At 41.9% G+C, this 15,840-nt stretch overlaps 1 protein-coding gene across 9 annotated transcripts in view; it reads right to left on the minus strand.

The window, feature by feature from the left end:
- Positions 1-15,840, minus strand: part of ATP8B4 (ATPase phospholipid transporting 8B4 (putative)) — a 222,568-nt gene that overhangs the window by 180,726 nt on the left and 26,002 nt on the right. For 5 of the 9 annotated variants that reach the window (XM_024568257.4, XM_024568254.4, XM_053927684.2 and 2 more), the window contains 2 exons: positions 8,416-8,507; positions 4,835-4,902 (listed from right to left, as the gene is read on the minus strand). In XM_024568257.4, the coding sequence (XP_024424025.2) occupies positions 4,835-4,862 (28 nt within the window). In that variant the 5' untranslated portion in view covers positions 4,863-4,902; positions 8,416-8,507. Of the gene's footprint in view, positions 1-4,834; positions 4,903-8,415; positions 8,508-14,217; positions 14,336-14,410; positions 15,007-15,840 lie in introns of those variants that run through there. The other 4 variants (XM_045201127.3, XM_024568258.4, XM_071221973.1 and 1 more) reach the window with 4 other exon arrangements.

Raw genomic sequence — 15,840 nt, forward strand, 5'->3', positions numbered from 1 at the left:
TTGTTTTGGACTCTTGTTTGTCGACATTCTTTTACAATTTAATTATCTACAGGAAAAACTGCATTTTTATGGACTAGGACTGGATCAGAATGCTTTCTGTAAAGACAGAAAATAGTTTTACCTTTTTACAGCACCCCCATTCAAAAAGAGAGGAAAAAAAAAAACCACATCTACCCTAAGGATCACAAGAGCCTAGAAGAAGCTAGAGGACATTTAATTTTCCATGATGAGACACATTCCAGCCATCCAAGGGAAAGCAAGCCACCTGTCACAAAGTGAGAGGAAAAAAACCAGGTGGAAAAGAAAGACACATGAGAAAGAAGCCTGAGGCAGTCTCTCATCTGCCTGATACCTCAGGGGTTGCACAGGAAACTGCGTTTTTTCAAAGCGTGTGGTTGTCATTTTGAAATGTATAGGGCTATAAGTTAAGTTTCTTTAGTACATATTGGCTTCTGTGTCTCAGACCCCTGAATCCATGTGGCAAATAAAATCTGCTGGAGCCAAGACAAAGTGATTTATTTATTCCAGAAATATTTCTTGAGGTCTTTTGAGCAAGGGTCTATTCTAGGCAAAAAAGGAAAAACGAACAAGACAGGGATCTCCTTCAAAGGGTAGGCATGCCCACAAATACCAGCACAGCAGGGATGCAGAGGAGAGGCCTAAGGAGCCACAGAGTAAAGGAAAGTCAAGTTCAAATGGGTGGTTAAAAGGCATCCCCCTTGTCCCAGGTGGCTCTGAAGGGGACGTATGCTGTACACACACTGTGCGATGTGGCAGCTGTTCTATCAAGCACCATCTCCAAGCTGAGCTACAGTCATTTACTGAAAAGAGAAGGAAGTGGGTACCGTGGTCAGCCACCTGTGACGGGGTAACATATGGACTTTGTAAGAAGACATCGCCAGTTTCTCCTCAGCTGTTCCTCCCAGCAGGACCAAGTGGGAAAACACCAAAAGAAAAAATAGGAGCCTTGCTTTATTTATGTATTCATGAAGCACTCATATAATACATGTTTTAAAAGAGATATAAAGGAGACAGAAATTGAGGAAGAAAGGAAATCTTCCCTCTTTTCACCCCCTCCGGTGCCCTCATTCTGGTCCAAGCCCCCTCACCGCTCCCTGTGGCTGCTGCACTAGACTCGCCCTGGGGCCCCAGCTTCTGCCCTTATCTCTATGATCTGTTTTCAGTAGAGCAGCAAAGTGATTTTTTTATATGTGTTCATTTCCGACTCCTGCTCTAGCAAATCACCACAAACTCAGTTGCTTCAAAAAACATAAATGTATTATCTTATTATTCTGGAAGTCAGAAGTCCAAAAATGGGTTTTATGGGGCTAAAATCAAGGTGTTTCAGCAGGACTCTGTTCCTTCTGGAGGTTCTAGGGGAGACCCTGTTCCCCTCCTTTTCCAGCTTCCAGAGGCTGCCCTCATTCCTTGGCTCATGGCCACGTCACTCTGACCTCTGCTCCTGGTGTCATGTCACCATCTCTGACTCTCCTGTCTTCCTCTTATAAGGACCCTCGTGATTACCTTGGGCCCATCTGGATAATCCAGGTAAATCTTCCCATCTCAAGATGCTTAACTTAATTCTATCTGCCAAGTTCCTTTTCCCATGTAAGGTAACACAGTCACAGGTTCCCAGGGTTAGGAGTTGGAGATTTGGAGGGAGGAGGCATTACTCTGTCTACCACAGGAATCACTATTTTCTCTGCTCAAAACGTCCAATGACACTTCATCTCAAGAGAGAAGAGAGGTTTTACAAAGGCCTTCTGGGCCCTGCTTGATCTTCACACATTCACCCTGTTACCTCTCTAACCTCAAACTTCTACTAGAAGCAGACTTACCGTGAAGCCAGTGAAGCTTAAGCTTCATTCAGCTCAACTCCCTGTACTCTCCATTAGTAGCCTAATAGCCTAGAAATGTGTTTGCATTGTTTGTTTTTCATTTGCAAAAGTGAAATATTCGAGCCACAAGGGGTTAGATCATTGTCTCTTCCACTCTAATTTCCCCCCATTGCCCTTTGTCTCATATCAGATGGTGCTGGGATCCTCCTCTCTCATACTCAAAAAAAAAAAACCATGTCCTTTCCCCTCTGGACACCAATAGTTACTAAAACGTAGAAGAGACCCCATCAGCCAATACTAACTCCAAAGTTAGGAGAGAGATTTTTGTGAACCAGCACTGTCTTAAGTACGTCACTGATGGGTCAGTAATAACTGGCACTTCATTGAATCGGCTGCATGATTGTGAAAAAACCAGATCCAGTTTTACACACAAATTACTATCGTCGACAAAAAGCAACTTCAAACAAAAACTAAATCTTTCACAAGTGTAACTGCAGAACTACTTGAGAAACAGCTTTTGGATTTGATGCTGTTCCATAAGGGATAAACCCAATGAGAAACAATACTCTTTAATAGACATCTATTAATATACATACATGGACTTTTATAGGCATTGATATGGTACCTGCAAGGCTAGGTTCCATGTCTTATTCATCGTTTTTATCACCAACCTTCTACTGCAGGACCAACCCAGTACCCACTAAATAGCGTATGCTCCAAAAATGCCTGAGAAACGGTGCATAAACTTCAACCAAAGAACCGCCTCATTTGTAGGCACAGGAGATGCAGCACCTGGCATCCACAAAACTTTTAGGGGCACACAAAAGTGTTTAAATTTTCATATACTTTAAAATCAGAAGGAAACAAATATAATAATAATGAATTTGATCTGGATTATATTTGTCTTTATATGCACAATTGTAAAATATAATTTTTAATATTTTTTTGGAGGAAGGGCCCACAGAAGACACAACCGTGACCCCAGCCTGATTTTCCCCACCCCAAACCCCACACACATACTAAGGCTTCCCTGTGGAGTGATGTGTGCGGGCTCCACAGCCCCCACATTGTGGACTCAAGAACAGCTTTAAGTAGTTTAAAGAAAGCCTCTAAATATCTACTTCGTTTGCTCCCCATATTACCAAACTATATAAAATCTGAATTTTATGAGCAATGCTCTTATTGATTGCTTTGGAGAAAAGCACATATATGCTTTAAAATGATTTGTCTTCAGGCCTCCCATCAATGCATATGGAAGGGGTGCACTATAAAGAACAAATGGAAAATAGACTGTAATCGTGTTTTAAATATTTGAGTCAATTAGCTGGAATTTTCCACATCTTGAAAAATGTGAGACTTACAGAAATGGGGAGATACTAAATAATAAATTATATCTGGGAGAAAATAATAGTTCCCCACAACACCATGACTGGCTTGTTATACTTTCATACACATCATCCATGGCCAAAGCTTCCTGATGATGTGAAATTTTGTGTACAGGTGAGTACACCTTAATTAAAGGCTGAAGACATTATATATCTCATTGAGGTACAATTCCACTTCCACATGGCTTTTCCCCTGACCACCCCAGGATAAGTTGAAGTCCTCTAGTCTGTGCTCCTCTGGCAAATATACCACTTGTAGAATTTAGTAAACCCTTTTTAAGTTATCATTGCTACTGTAAACTTAACAACTATGTGAAGATACATGTATTTTATTGAATCAGAAAAAGCTTCTTGAAGTCAAGAAAGGTCGGCCCTACCTTGCATATCATAGGGGCTCAAAAACATTTGTTGACTGGCTGTATGAACGAAGGAATATTTTAGGTTATAAAAGCTCTCCAGTCTATTACCAGCTCTACAGGAACTGATATAACCTAAAGGTGCATCATTACAATCATGATGATGCAAATGATAGTCACAGACGTCAGTCCCTCGAGTCATGTGGCCATTGTAACAAGTCCAAGAGGAAGGGGCTGGCCTCAGCTTTCTCTGCAAATCCGTGCCTGATCAGACTCAGCTATGTCACCAAAACATACCAAACCCTGCAACAATAAATCTTGTTGGAAACTTGTCCCGGTTACAGTTGGTTAACCTAATATTCACACTATTAAGATTATTCTAGTGATTTGATATAAATAAATTATTTCATTTGAAAAAGAAAAAATGATGACAGTTATTTTAATCTCCTAGATTGGCATTGGGAATATGAAAATATTGCCCCAGAGGGTACAACTAATGACCTCTGGGTAGGAACTACCCTGAGACAGATTTCAGCTGGTTATGCGGCCCAAAACGGGAATGGACTACACCTGTCAGAGATGTTGTTAGATGGAAGAACAGTGCATTAGATAAACTCTAATCCAGCCTTTAGTCCCTAAAAAGTCATGGTCAGATACAAAGATAACGGCAGCGATTCACTGAATATGCATGCATTAGAGAAGAATTGCACGATGTCCTGTCACTGACTAACTAGAGGCAAAAAAGGACCTCAGGAGAATCTGGCTGGGATGCTATATTAAAGAAAGTGAAATATTATTAAAGCTGTTCAACTAGACCAATTACCCAACCAAAAAGTAAGTGTTTCCTGTCATCATGAACCAAAATTATTTCTAACTGTATGATCTTAGTTTTAAGTATTGGTGTATTCACACAATGTAATATTGCTTTGCAAGAAAGAAATAAAGAACAAACTATTGACACCTGCAACCATATGGATGTATGTCAATAAGCCTCATACTGAGTACAAGAAGCAAGACACGAGACTATGTGCTGTAGTATTTCATCTATGTCCGTTTCAAAAACAGGCAGAACTGAACTGACAGAAATCAGAAGACGGTGTGTGGAGTGCAGCGAGAATGAATAAAAGGGGCGTGAGGGAACCTCCTGGCTGGGAGAAAGGTTCTGTCTTGTTTTTAGTACTCCTCCACAAAATAAAATCTAATTTAATTAAAAAATCGTATTTACTTTGTACGGTCTGAAGAACCCAGTACTTACCCAGTGGTTTCTTCTTACTGCAGAACATTACTGCACTGGTGACTTTTCACCAGGCCACAACTGCGGACCTGCCCAAGAGAACGAGAAAAATATACAATATCAGCATTTGAAAATTGCTCATTAACCATAAATTTCCATCCTTTAACTCTCTCCCGAGTCAAATCTAGGTGACTAGGAAGCCATTGGCACCATAAGGAATAACAGATTTCATGTATCTGGTTCAAGTCTAACTAGATACAAATAATTCTATGAAGGCCATGTAGACAAACGTAAGGTAAGCACGAGTGTGCCATACAATTGGGCATTTATTGAGCCACATTTTCTAATATATCCCAAACACTATGAATCAGAATATTTCAGGGGTGAAGCTCCAGCTTCCGCCTTTTTATTTTGCAGTTACAGTTGACATACGATGTTAGTTTCAGGTGCACGGCATGGTGATTAGACATTTATATAAGCATCTGTCTTTTAGTCAAGAGCTGTAGGTGATTCCTGCCCACAGCCAGAGCTAGAAACCACTGCTAAACTGTGGGAGTTACCTGTGAGAGGAAATTATTGACCAGGCTCTAGAGAAACAAAAGATAATTCAAAAATCTTCCTCAAGTTATTCTCATGTGTATAGTCTTCTCCAGGTAATTACCGAAAACAAAAAAAAAAAATAATGTCATTGTTATCTTTCATTTTTCCCTTATTTCTGGTCTAATTTCTTTCATGTGGTAAACTCTATGAAAGATTGTAAATAAATAAATAAATAAGTAAAATGCAAACACATGATTTAGAACTTCACAGACCATGGAAATGAACTCGGGCACCTTAGCAATACATGACAATGTAGGCAGAGGTACTGAGTGCACGCTCTTTCAGTTGGAAAGGGAAATGACTTGTTTGCTGCCAACTCAAAGAAGTGGTGTGGCAGAATGCCGTAAACGTACTTAAAGAGGCCGGTCAGTCATATGGAGACCAAAAAAGAGGAAGAGCAATGCTTATGGCTTACTAGTCAAGAAAAGAGGAGGAAGGAAAGTTTATCAACACCCATTGCTGCACTATAATCTTTCAGAGTCTAAAAAGCCTGAAACCATCGATGATTCTCCCTGTCAAGCCCCCCAGATCCATGAGTTCCCATTCACCACCTCTGGGAAAAACAGCCTGCTGAGGGCACAAGCATATGCCTGACAAATAGGGCCATGACATTGATGCTTTGTGGAACCCACTCTTTTCTAGGGACTAAAACTGATCAATCTGATCAAGAAGATGAGGATACTGCTGCCAGGTGCTGCTAGAAGCAGGGTCCTCAAATACACAACTCTTTTGTTCCTTCTCCCACATCTTCTACCAACCGCCACCAAGGCTGCCCCAGACAATCCCTCCTTCCCCTCCTCATGGCTCCCCCCACCCCAGCCTCTGGGATGGGCCTGCGACTAGTGATTGCTTTTCCCCTGCATTCCTCCTAACAGGTTTCCTTGCTCCAGCCTTGGCCACCAGGGTCCACAGTGAAGCCAGAGTCATCCTTATAAAATGTAAGCAGCATCATGTCACACCTCGGCTTAAAACCTTCCAATCACCTCCCATTGGCCTTAGGAAAAAAGATCAAATTCTAACATGATTTTTTGGACCCTCTGCAACCTGGTCCCTGTTCATCTTTCTAGCCTGATTGCTGATCACTCTCCTCACTGCCCTCACTCCTCCTTGCACCCTCTCATGTCTATACTTCTTTCTGTTTGAGGGCCTTCACACATGTTTTTCCTTCTGCCTGTTACCATCTAACCCCATCTCCAGCCCTTTCACCCAACTACCTCTTACTCGTGTTCCAGTATCAACTTATGCACCACTTCCTCTAAAAGGCCTGCCTAGTCCCCCAAATCAAAGACGGGACCGCCCACTATGTGCTCCCACAGAATCCAGAGCTTCCCATTTCAGAGCCCCTATAACTCTAGAACATATATCCCAATCATATTGGCTGTTTCTCCATTAGTCCACAAATTCCAGTAGGGCAGAGACCTCATCTGTCTGGCCCATAGTTTTATCTCCACTATCTGGCATATAGCAATGCTTAATAAACCTGGCCTATAGCCATGCTCAGTAAACATTTGCTAAATGAAAACCTTACTAATGTCCTCAGTTTCTAAGAGGAATAGAACACGGGTTTCCCGATGCTAAAATGTACTTCCATTTTAGCAACTGTCCCTTCCCAGACCCCAGCCCCAAGTGCCAAAATATCTTAGACCTTCCCAAGCTGGAGGTCATTGTGGCTTTCTGGGCTTCTCCCTCCCTTTGGCTGGTCCCCATCTTCTTGTGCACTCCCATATCCAGCCTAGGAATAATCTCAAAGGATGAGCAATATTTGGTTAACTATAAGAAGAGTGTCACAGATAAATTGAGAAGTACAAGAACAAAGGGGGAAATGAGCAAATCTTGGGGGAGAAAGACAAGAGGAGGGACTCTGACTATAAAAGAAGATTCACAAGAAGGATTTTTTAAGGTGAAGACTTCCTATAAGAAGAAATATGGGCAAAAGTGGGTTTTTGTCCATGAAGGGCTATCTGTGTTCCAAAAATAAAAAATAGTCACAGCAACAGATAAAAATGGTAACAGGGAGAGGGATGAAGGGATTCTATGACAATGACATCTGGATCTGGGGGCCCCATCTGGCCAGAAGATTAAGACTCATCAGCAAGTTCCAAGCCAACTTGTTAGGGCTTGAAAACTCTCTCTGGGGACTAAGGGAACATGTTCTGTTTTCATGGACTCAGAGTCCCTGGAGCAGGTGAGAGAAAGCGATTCTTTAAGCAAGATGGCAAAAGGGAATCTACACCCTGACAGGTGGCGATGAAAATGCAGGCAGAAAAAAGTTGTTCAGTCTCTCGGGAAGTTAATAAGAGTACTGGCCATTGGCCAACTCATTCTTTCTCCTTATTGGTTTGCTAGATTGCTAGATTGGTTTGAGGGATAGTACTAACAGACAACCAGTACAAAATATGAATCTAAATATATTTGCGTAACATAAAGGTAACTAAGGAAAAACTATCCATGTAACCCTTTCCCTCGCTTATATTAGATCCTCTTGTAAGAACTTCTCACTTTAACAGCCCCTAGATAATCAAACATAAAGCCACATCATATTCTTCCTAAAATTACCTTTAAGTCATACAGTTATTTCATTGCTTTTACTTTCTCTAATACCATTTCCAAAGTATCTTTGAAAACTTTCATTTTAGAGACATTGAAAAAACCCATTTTTTTTAATTTTAGCCATTTTTGCTTTTGTACAAAATATTCTTTACTCCATAATTAATCCAGAGTGACGATACTGTTGTATGAATTAAACAATATTTCTATAAGATTTATGAAAATTATCTCTTATTAATGATCTCATTAAACTGTTTTTACTCTCTGAGACATAAAGTTACAACAAAATTTAGAATTGACACCCAGAGCTGTGCTTCCTTCAATCCCATCTTTTCCTTGTAACAGCAGCAATTTGGGCGTATTCAGGGAGGAGCCATGACTAACGTGGCCGATTCTAGTTTCACTCAGAGGATACAAAATACAGACCTTCCATTCTTGCACATTTATCAACTCACCAAAATACACCAGCTGGCACTTGCTTCACCTCTAAAGGATGTTGGAGTAAAGAAAAAGTCATCTTTTGTTGAACTTTTGGATCAGTGAAGGTCTAAGGGAACAGAGTAAACAAAACCAGGTAAGAGAAAGGGTTTGCTAAAGTGAAATCTAGCTCTAGAAACAGGAATTGAGGATTTTGAAATCCAACCATTTACAAGTGTTGAAGCAAACAGTATTTACATGAATACATTCCTTCTTTTTTGAAATCACCCCAAAACAGAGGAAATAAAAAAAGGAAAGCTGCTGGCCAATTCATATCTTACCCTTAACTTCATCTTATGTTCAGGATTAAAATGGTAATTTCCTTGTGTGAAAGTCCTTGGGGGTTTATAAGAAATAGGGGTATGGGAAAAGTAACAGAAAGGAGTAGCTAAAAAATAATAACTATGAACTTTACATTTATGAATTCATTTAAAAATGCAATGGGTTCTTTTTAAAAAAACATTAAAAGTTACACTTGCAAGGGGACAGCCTGCTGACCTGCTCAAGGGGCAGCAGGATGTGGTGACTGGAAGCTTGTCCTTTGGAGTCAAACAGCCTGATCTTGGATTCCTGTTTTTTCCACTAACTTATCACGGAATTGGGGCAAATAAACTCTGTAAACCTCAGAACCTTCCCCATGGGGCTGCTGGGGAGGGAAGGGGCACACAATGAAAGTGTATTACATTACTTATCTTTAAGGCAGCCCTCTGAACATTCTTTGTCCCAGTATCTACATAAATGTTAAGGTGAGGACAATGAACGTAACTCCCTCAAGACATTCTGCAGTAAAATAAAAGAGATCCGCGTAAAGAAGTAATGAGACTTTGAAAAGAAGATGTGTTTACAGTAGGAAGACAGAGCCATGGGGATAAACTGAGGGAACAGAACCAGTGGAAGGAAGAAGACTGAACCTATGAGGTTAAGTGACAGAAAGGCAAAGGAATTGGAGGAGATGGGAAAAGGAAGAGGCCAGGGCAGTTGGGAAAGACCAGAGCAGTCAAAGCCAGGACAGGAGAGTAGCATGGGGCAGACTCTTGGCAGCTCTCTGTACCAGAAAAGTCAGATGAGCCCCTTCCTGCCGGGCTTCATCTCAGGGTCTCAAAAAGAACTGAAGTGTGCCCACTGGGAGGAATCTTCTATTTCCTTTGAGTGGTGGGTTCTCTCCAGTTCTCAGGACTCAAGGACAAGATGGGCCAGGGGAAAAGGGACCCATCTAGCTTCAGTGAGCCAAACCCCAGACCTCACCCCTATGAGGACCCCCACCCTCCTCTCATTCAATTCTCCAGTCTCTGTGCTGTTCTGCTTGCCTTTCTCTTTCCCCAACTCTGCTTTCTCTTCCCCTCTGGAGACATTATATTATACAGGAGAGACTTTTAGGATAACAGGACTCCAATCCCAGCTCCATTATTTTCTATCTAGTGTTCCTTTGGCTAAGTCACTTTCCCTTCCTAAGACTCAATCTCTGAATCTATAAAATAGAGATAATAATGCCTTCCTCCCAGAGGTTTTGTGAGGTTAAATACACGTATATATACAGTTCACTCTTTAAAAGTGTTCCCTCCCCTCCCCAGTCTGTCTCTCCTACTCCCTACCCTTTTTCCTCTTCCAATATCTCAGTTTCCTTTCCCTGTTTCCCTAACTTCCCTTCATATTTCTCACTACAGCAGTTGCTTTCCAACCCAACACACCTCTCTGAGGACTGACCCAAACAATAGTGGAAAACAGGGGGGCTTTCTGGGAGGCCAGCACCAGGGTGAGCTTAGGTGACCCTTGAAAAGGCCACCTGCTTCAGTAATAGTGGGGTCTGAGGTTGGGAAGCTGCCATGGCAGGATTAGGGAACCAGCCTCTTCTCTCCTCATGATGCCCTCCATCTTCTCTGGTCTTGCCCCTGCCCTTCCCTCCACTGGCCCTAGGTGCCCAGAGGCTGAAAAGCAAAGCCTCATGGAGTCCTCCCACCCCTAAAACTGCAACCTTGCAGTCATATCTACTGGCACATGCCTGCCAGCCCAAGAATAACCCCCGGGTTCCCCAGGGCCAGGCCCCTGAGGGCAAGGGTGCTGAAGCACAGCTCTAAGACCCCAGGGAAAAGAGAGCTTGGCAGGGCAGGGAAATCTCAGCCTTGGAAGCCTTGGAAGGTGAGACCAAAGAGAGATAAGGAATCAGCCCCAGCCTCTGTCCAGCAAATGTGCAGCTTTGAGTGTGATGCAAGGGTGGAAGGTGTAGATAATATGTTTTAATCATATGTGGTGTCAGTGACAGCTGCCAAGAGCCATAGTGCTTATAGATTATAGACATTGGGCAAAAATAGAAGTAAAAAATTTAAGCCAGTCTGTGTGTATATATGTATGTTTATAGAATTGATGGTTAGTATGGCCAAATTTATGAATTGCTTGGCAATTATATCTAACTACCATGCCTCAACAATAAATTACTCTATTTCCCATATAACATATCAGATTGATTTTGTTGTGAGTTGTCATGTCAACACTGAAGTCTGTTTATACTCCGTTAGGCATGCAGCTGTTACCCAGCCACAAAATTCTAAAACAGTGGGAATTCTGCTTCCCTCCCTCCTCTTGTTTATCCCCTGCTCATTTTCCAACTTAGTCTCCTAGTTTCCTTTTCTCTTTCCTTTTGCCTCCTTTCCTAGCCTGCTCCCACTGCCTGCCTTGTGTGTTTTCACCCTCCACCTCCTGCTGCCTTTCTCTCCCAATCAGGCCTCCCCTGACTTGGTCGTCTTCCTTCCCCTTCTCACTTCCTTATTCATGCACCCGCAGTAGAGTCAGAGGGCTGGGTATGGTCTTGCAGCTCTGTAACCTCCATCAAGTTCCCCTCCCGTCTAAGCCCTGGTTCTTTCATCTGTAAACACAGACAGTCAGGGCAACGCAAAGGATCACTCAGTGGTCTAAATCAGGCCATGCCTATAAAGAAATGGGCACAGTACCTCCTGCTAAAAAGTTAATATTCAAAAAAGAAAGCTTTTATTATTAAGTGCATTTTTAACTCTCCACAAGTAGAAAACCTCCTGTCAAATGTGAGAGCCATCCCTACTGGTGTTCAATTATCAACCATCAGGTGCCTATTCTATGTCCAACCTGGACTGGGTAGAGGGAAGTAAGGAGGATTAGACTCCATCTCTGTCCTTCAAAAGCCCATAGACTGGGGAAGACAAGACACAAATACATGGAAGAATCGTTAGAATGACAAGTGCAGGGCCGTGATAAAAGGGGGAACTGAGAACTGTGGAGTCAGAGGGAAGGGAGTCACCAAGCCTGCTTTGCAGAGTCAGCTAACACTTCACAGATGGTGATACCAAGTTGAATCCTTTTGAAAGAAAAAAGTGTTTGCTCAATAAAACAAGGTAAGGACAGGTGAAAGGAGCAATGTGTGCAAAGATCAAGTGCTGTGAAAGATAAGAGAAGGTCTGGGGAGAGTCATGGCAACCAGACTGCAAGAAGCATGGAGAAATGTGGTGTGATGTGAGGCTGGCAAAAGAGAGGAGAGATGGGTTCTGAAAGAAGTCACCATCTTCATCATTGGCATCGTCATCACTACCATCTGCTGGGTACTTGACCTCACGCTAAGCACTTGACATATGTCATCTCATTTAATCCTCACCAGAACTCTATATGCTGGGATTGCCATTATCTCCATGTGATAAATGAGGTGACCCAAAGCATCATCACGGCCAAGAGCCTCTGGCTGATCCTGGAGGCAGCGGAAAGGCAGAAGAGGGCTCTCCATAGAATGTATGATTAGAATGCAGCCCCCTGTCCATTCTCTTTGCTCCCTTATGTCTCTCTATTCAAGTGCATGCTGTCAGAGGTCTCAGGAAGGTCACTCTCACAGCATGGACTGGCATGGAAAGAGATGGGGGAGCAGCGGCAACAGGCAAGTGGAGCTGGATTCTAGCAACGTTGCTGCAGTTGAATTGCCAGTTTATAAATGGCCCGTGTGTTAGGGTACAGAACAAGGAGTAATCTGGGGTGACTTTCAAGTTTTTCACTTGGGACAATGAGGGGATAGAGGTGCTGTTATCTGAAATGACAAATACAGCAGTGAAGGGAGAAGGAGGGGAAGCTGTAGGAGCAAAAGCAGGAACTGGGGTGGGAGAATAAGTTCAGTTTCAAAACACTAGGCTTGTAATGCCTCTTGATTGTTGAAAATATTCTCAGCACTAAAGAGAAAACACAGATTTGTAGACTTGGAATCAGCATATAAGGAAATGCTGAAGTCACGGGGAATGAACGGTCTCACTCAGGAAGAGCCAGAATAAAGGGAGGTGAGGAGAGGACAGAGAGTGAAGATGAGTCAATAAAAGGACAAGAACAGAGTCCTAGAGGACACTCAACCTCAAAAGAAGGGTCACAGAAGGATACACTGAAAGGAAATGCTGTGGCTTTCCTAACTGTGTCCTCACCCTCCAGCACCAGCCCAGAGCCTGGCAAAGGGCAGGTGCTCAACAACCTGGAGCGGAGTGAAGAAAAGGAGAGAAGAAAGAAAGGTGGCTTCACATTAAGGAAGGTACGCATTTCCAAAAATACAGTCGTCAATAACATTTAACATTTACACTCAGAAATTTATTTGTTAACACTTTAAAAATGTGTAATATTGCTAAGGAGCTAAGTTAGACTTGAGGCATGTGCTATATAAATGTGTAACATCTGGAGATGACCATTTTTTATTTTTCATGAGAAATCTGAAAAAAAAATACCTCACCATCTAACTGTTGTACATACCATGCAAGTATCTAGAATGCATACATTCATGTACAGAAAACAATAAAAATAAATTTTAAAAAAGTTTTATTTCAAGGACAGCTACAATTTCCAGTTTACTTTGAAATGCTATGTTAACATTAAATGAAAATGCCTAGTCTACCATGTAAAAACAAAATAAATCCTGATGTGCAAAAAAGTAAATCTGCCAGAGCCCCCCAAAAAATCGCTTGGCCCCATCTTTTTACTGATGCATGCTTGATGAAACAATAGAAAAGCACAAGATAAATAAATGTAAGTTAAAAATTACTCTGAATTTACATGTTGCAGTAAAGCTACTAACCGGAAGCAAGACCTGAGCAAAGGTGACAGCCGTGGGCACAGGTGTTGGGGCCACACAGGCGACAGATACTGTATTCCCTCATCCTCTGTCTAATACTTCAGCCCCCAATTAACATGTCTTGCCTGTTTTATTTTTCTTCAGAACAGCTCATTGTTAACCAGGGACCTGAGAGTCCCTCATGCCTATCAACCAGGCAGCTAGACGAATCAGTTTTCTGTTCTTACCAACCTCCGCACGGAAAACTTACACCTCAAGCCTCACAGGGAGAGCTTGGTGGCAACCTGTTACGTCCAAAGCCATGAACTGACCACAGGATAAACAACACCTTGAATAGGTGCGCTAGATACAAAACCCCTAAAAAAAACAACTGAAACCAATTCCTACCAAAGGAAGTGACAAATACCTACAAACCAAGAAAAAGTAGACATTAACGGTACTCCCACTGTCATTTAATAGGTGATGATAATAGGATTTTAAAATTTTTTCAACTTCAAAGAAAATATCCTATTTCCCAAACCCAGCTAACTTTCCCCCAAAATTATTTTTTTAATAAGAGGAGAGTAACAAAGATTATTTTCTAAGCCTGAACCACACAAAAGAAAAAAACAGCACCCTGGAAAAGAGAAAGAGAAAGCCCCACAGAGCACAAAGCTAACACTCCTCTCAGGCTCACCAACCCATGGGAGCTCCCCACCGACTCTCCTCAGCCTGGACTTGCCTCTGTCCCCCGGAGGGGAGGGTTCCCAGCAGTGCAAGAAGATCAAACAGGTACTCATCCCATGACCATATCAGTGAGAAAAGCAAGGCTATTCCAAAAGCTTTAGTAATTACAGAGAAAACAAGCTGGGTCCCTAGGGGACATTCTTGAAAGCCTGAGATCACCTCCAGGAAAAGCACTCTTGACCACTTACCACTCCTGGAAGCTTCTAAGTGGCAGATCAGAGTCAGCACCTCATCAGAAAAAGAAGACATTGTAGGAAAGCAGTTTCACTACGAGTGAGGGATTGGGGGAGAAGAACGCTCCTTGGAAAAATACCAAACTCCCAGAAGAGTCTTTCCTTCAGTGGTTGCCTGTTGCTGCCACCAGGGCAGAACTGGTTAATCTCGGAGAGACAAAAGGAAGCTCCCTAGAGACTGATTTCAGGAGGATGGCTTCCTCCGAGGGAACCAAGAATTCAGAAGGATGGACGAGGACAACGGAAGGAGTGACCAGCGACGACTCCTGCTTACCAAACTTTTATCAGCCCTTGGCTGAGAGAGATAAGCAAACATCTTTGGAGCTCCCACCTGTTTCTCCCAGACATGAAGGAATCAGCAATAATTTCTTTGTGTGGTTTTCTAATCATTACAAGGCAAGTTCAAACTCTCTTACTTACGGGTGAAAGCTAAGCACACTCAAGCAACATTTAACACGCAGAGCGAAGACACTACTTGTTTCCCAACATGCTTAACTCAGCTCAGAGGAAGCAAACAATTAACCCCGAGGATGCCAAAGAACACATGCACATACGAAGTGGATTTAACTTTTTAGTTCAGAATTGCTTTGACAGTTCTGGTTTTTAAGAAGGGATTAGATGAATGCAAAATATTTTGGTTTGGACTATTTTTAAATGAAAGGATTATAGTTCCTTTTAAAACTTGTCTAAAGCTGAGTATTTTTATCATAAATGGGTGCTGTACCTTATCAAATGCTTTTTCTGCATCTATTGATATGATCATGTGATTTTTGTCTTTCCTTTGGTTTATGTGATGTACTACATTTATTGATTTGCAAATATTGTACCATCTTTGCATCCCTGGGATGAATCCCACTTGGTCATGGTGTATGATCTTTTTAATGTATTGCTGGATGCGGTTTGCCAATATTTCATTGAGGATTTTAGCGTCTATATTCATTAGCGATATTGGCCTCTAGTTTTCTTTCTTTGTTGTGTCTTTATCTGGTTTTGGAATTAGGATGATGCTGGCTTCGTAAAAAGAGTTTGGGAGTCTTCCCTCTTCTTGGATTTTTTGGAATAGTCTTAGAAGGATAGGGGTTAGCTCTTTCTTAAATGTTTTGTAAAATTCTCCTGTGAAACTATGCAGCCCAGGGCTTCTGTGTGCTGGGAGTTTTTTGATGACTGCTTCAATTTCACTAACTGTTATAGGTCTGTTCAGGCTTTCTGCTGCTTCTTTATTCAGTTTTGGGAGATTATATTTTTCTATAAATTTGTCCATTTCACCTAGGTTTTCAAATTTCTTGGCATATAGCTGTTCATAGTAATTTCTTACAATCCTTTGTATTTCTGTGGTATCAGCTGTAATCTCTCTTCTTTCATTACTGATTTTATTTATTTGGGTC

This window comes from Desmodus rotundus, chromosome 7, assembly GCF_022682495.2.
Source record: "Desmodus rotundus isolate HL8 chromosome 7, HLdesRot8A.1, whole genome shotgun sequence".
Classification (NCBI taxonomy): domain Eukaryota; kingdom Metazoa; phylum Chordata; class Mammalia; order Chiroptera; family Phyllostomidae; genus Desmodus; species Desmodus rotundus.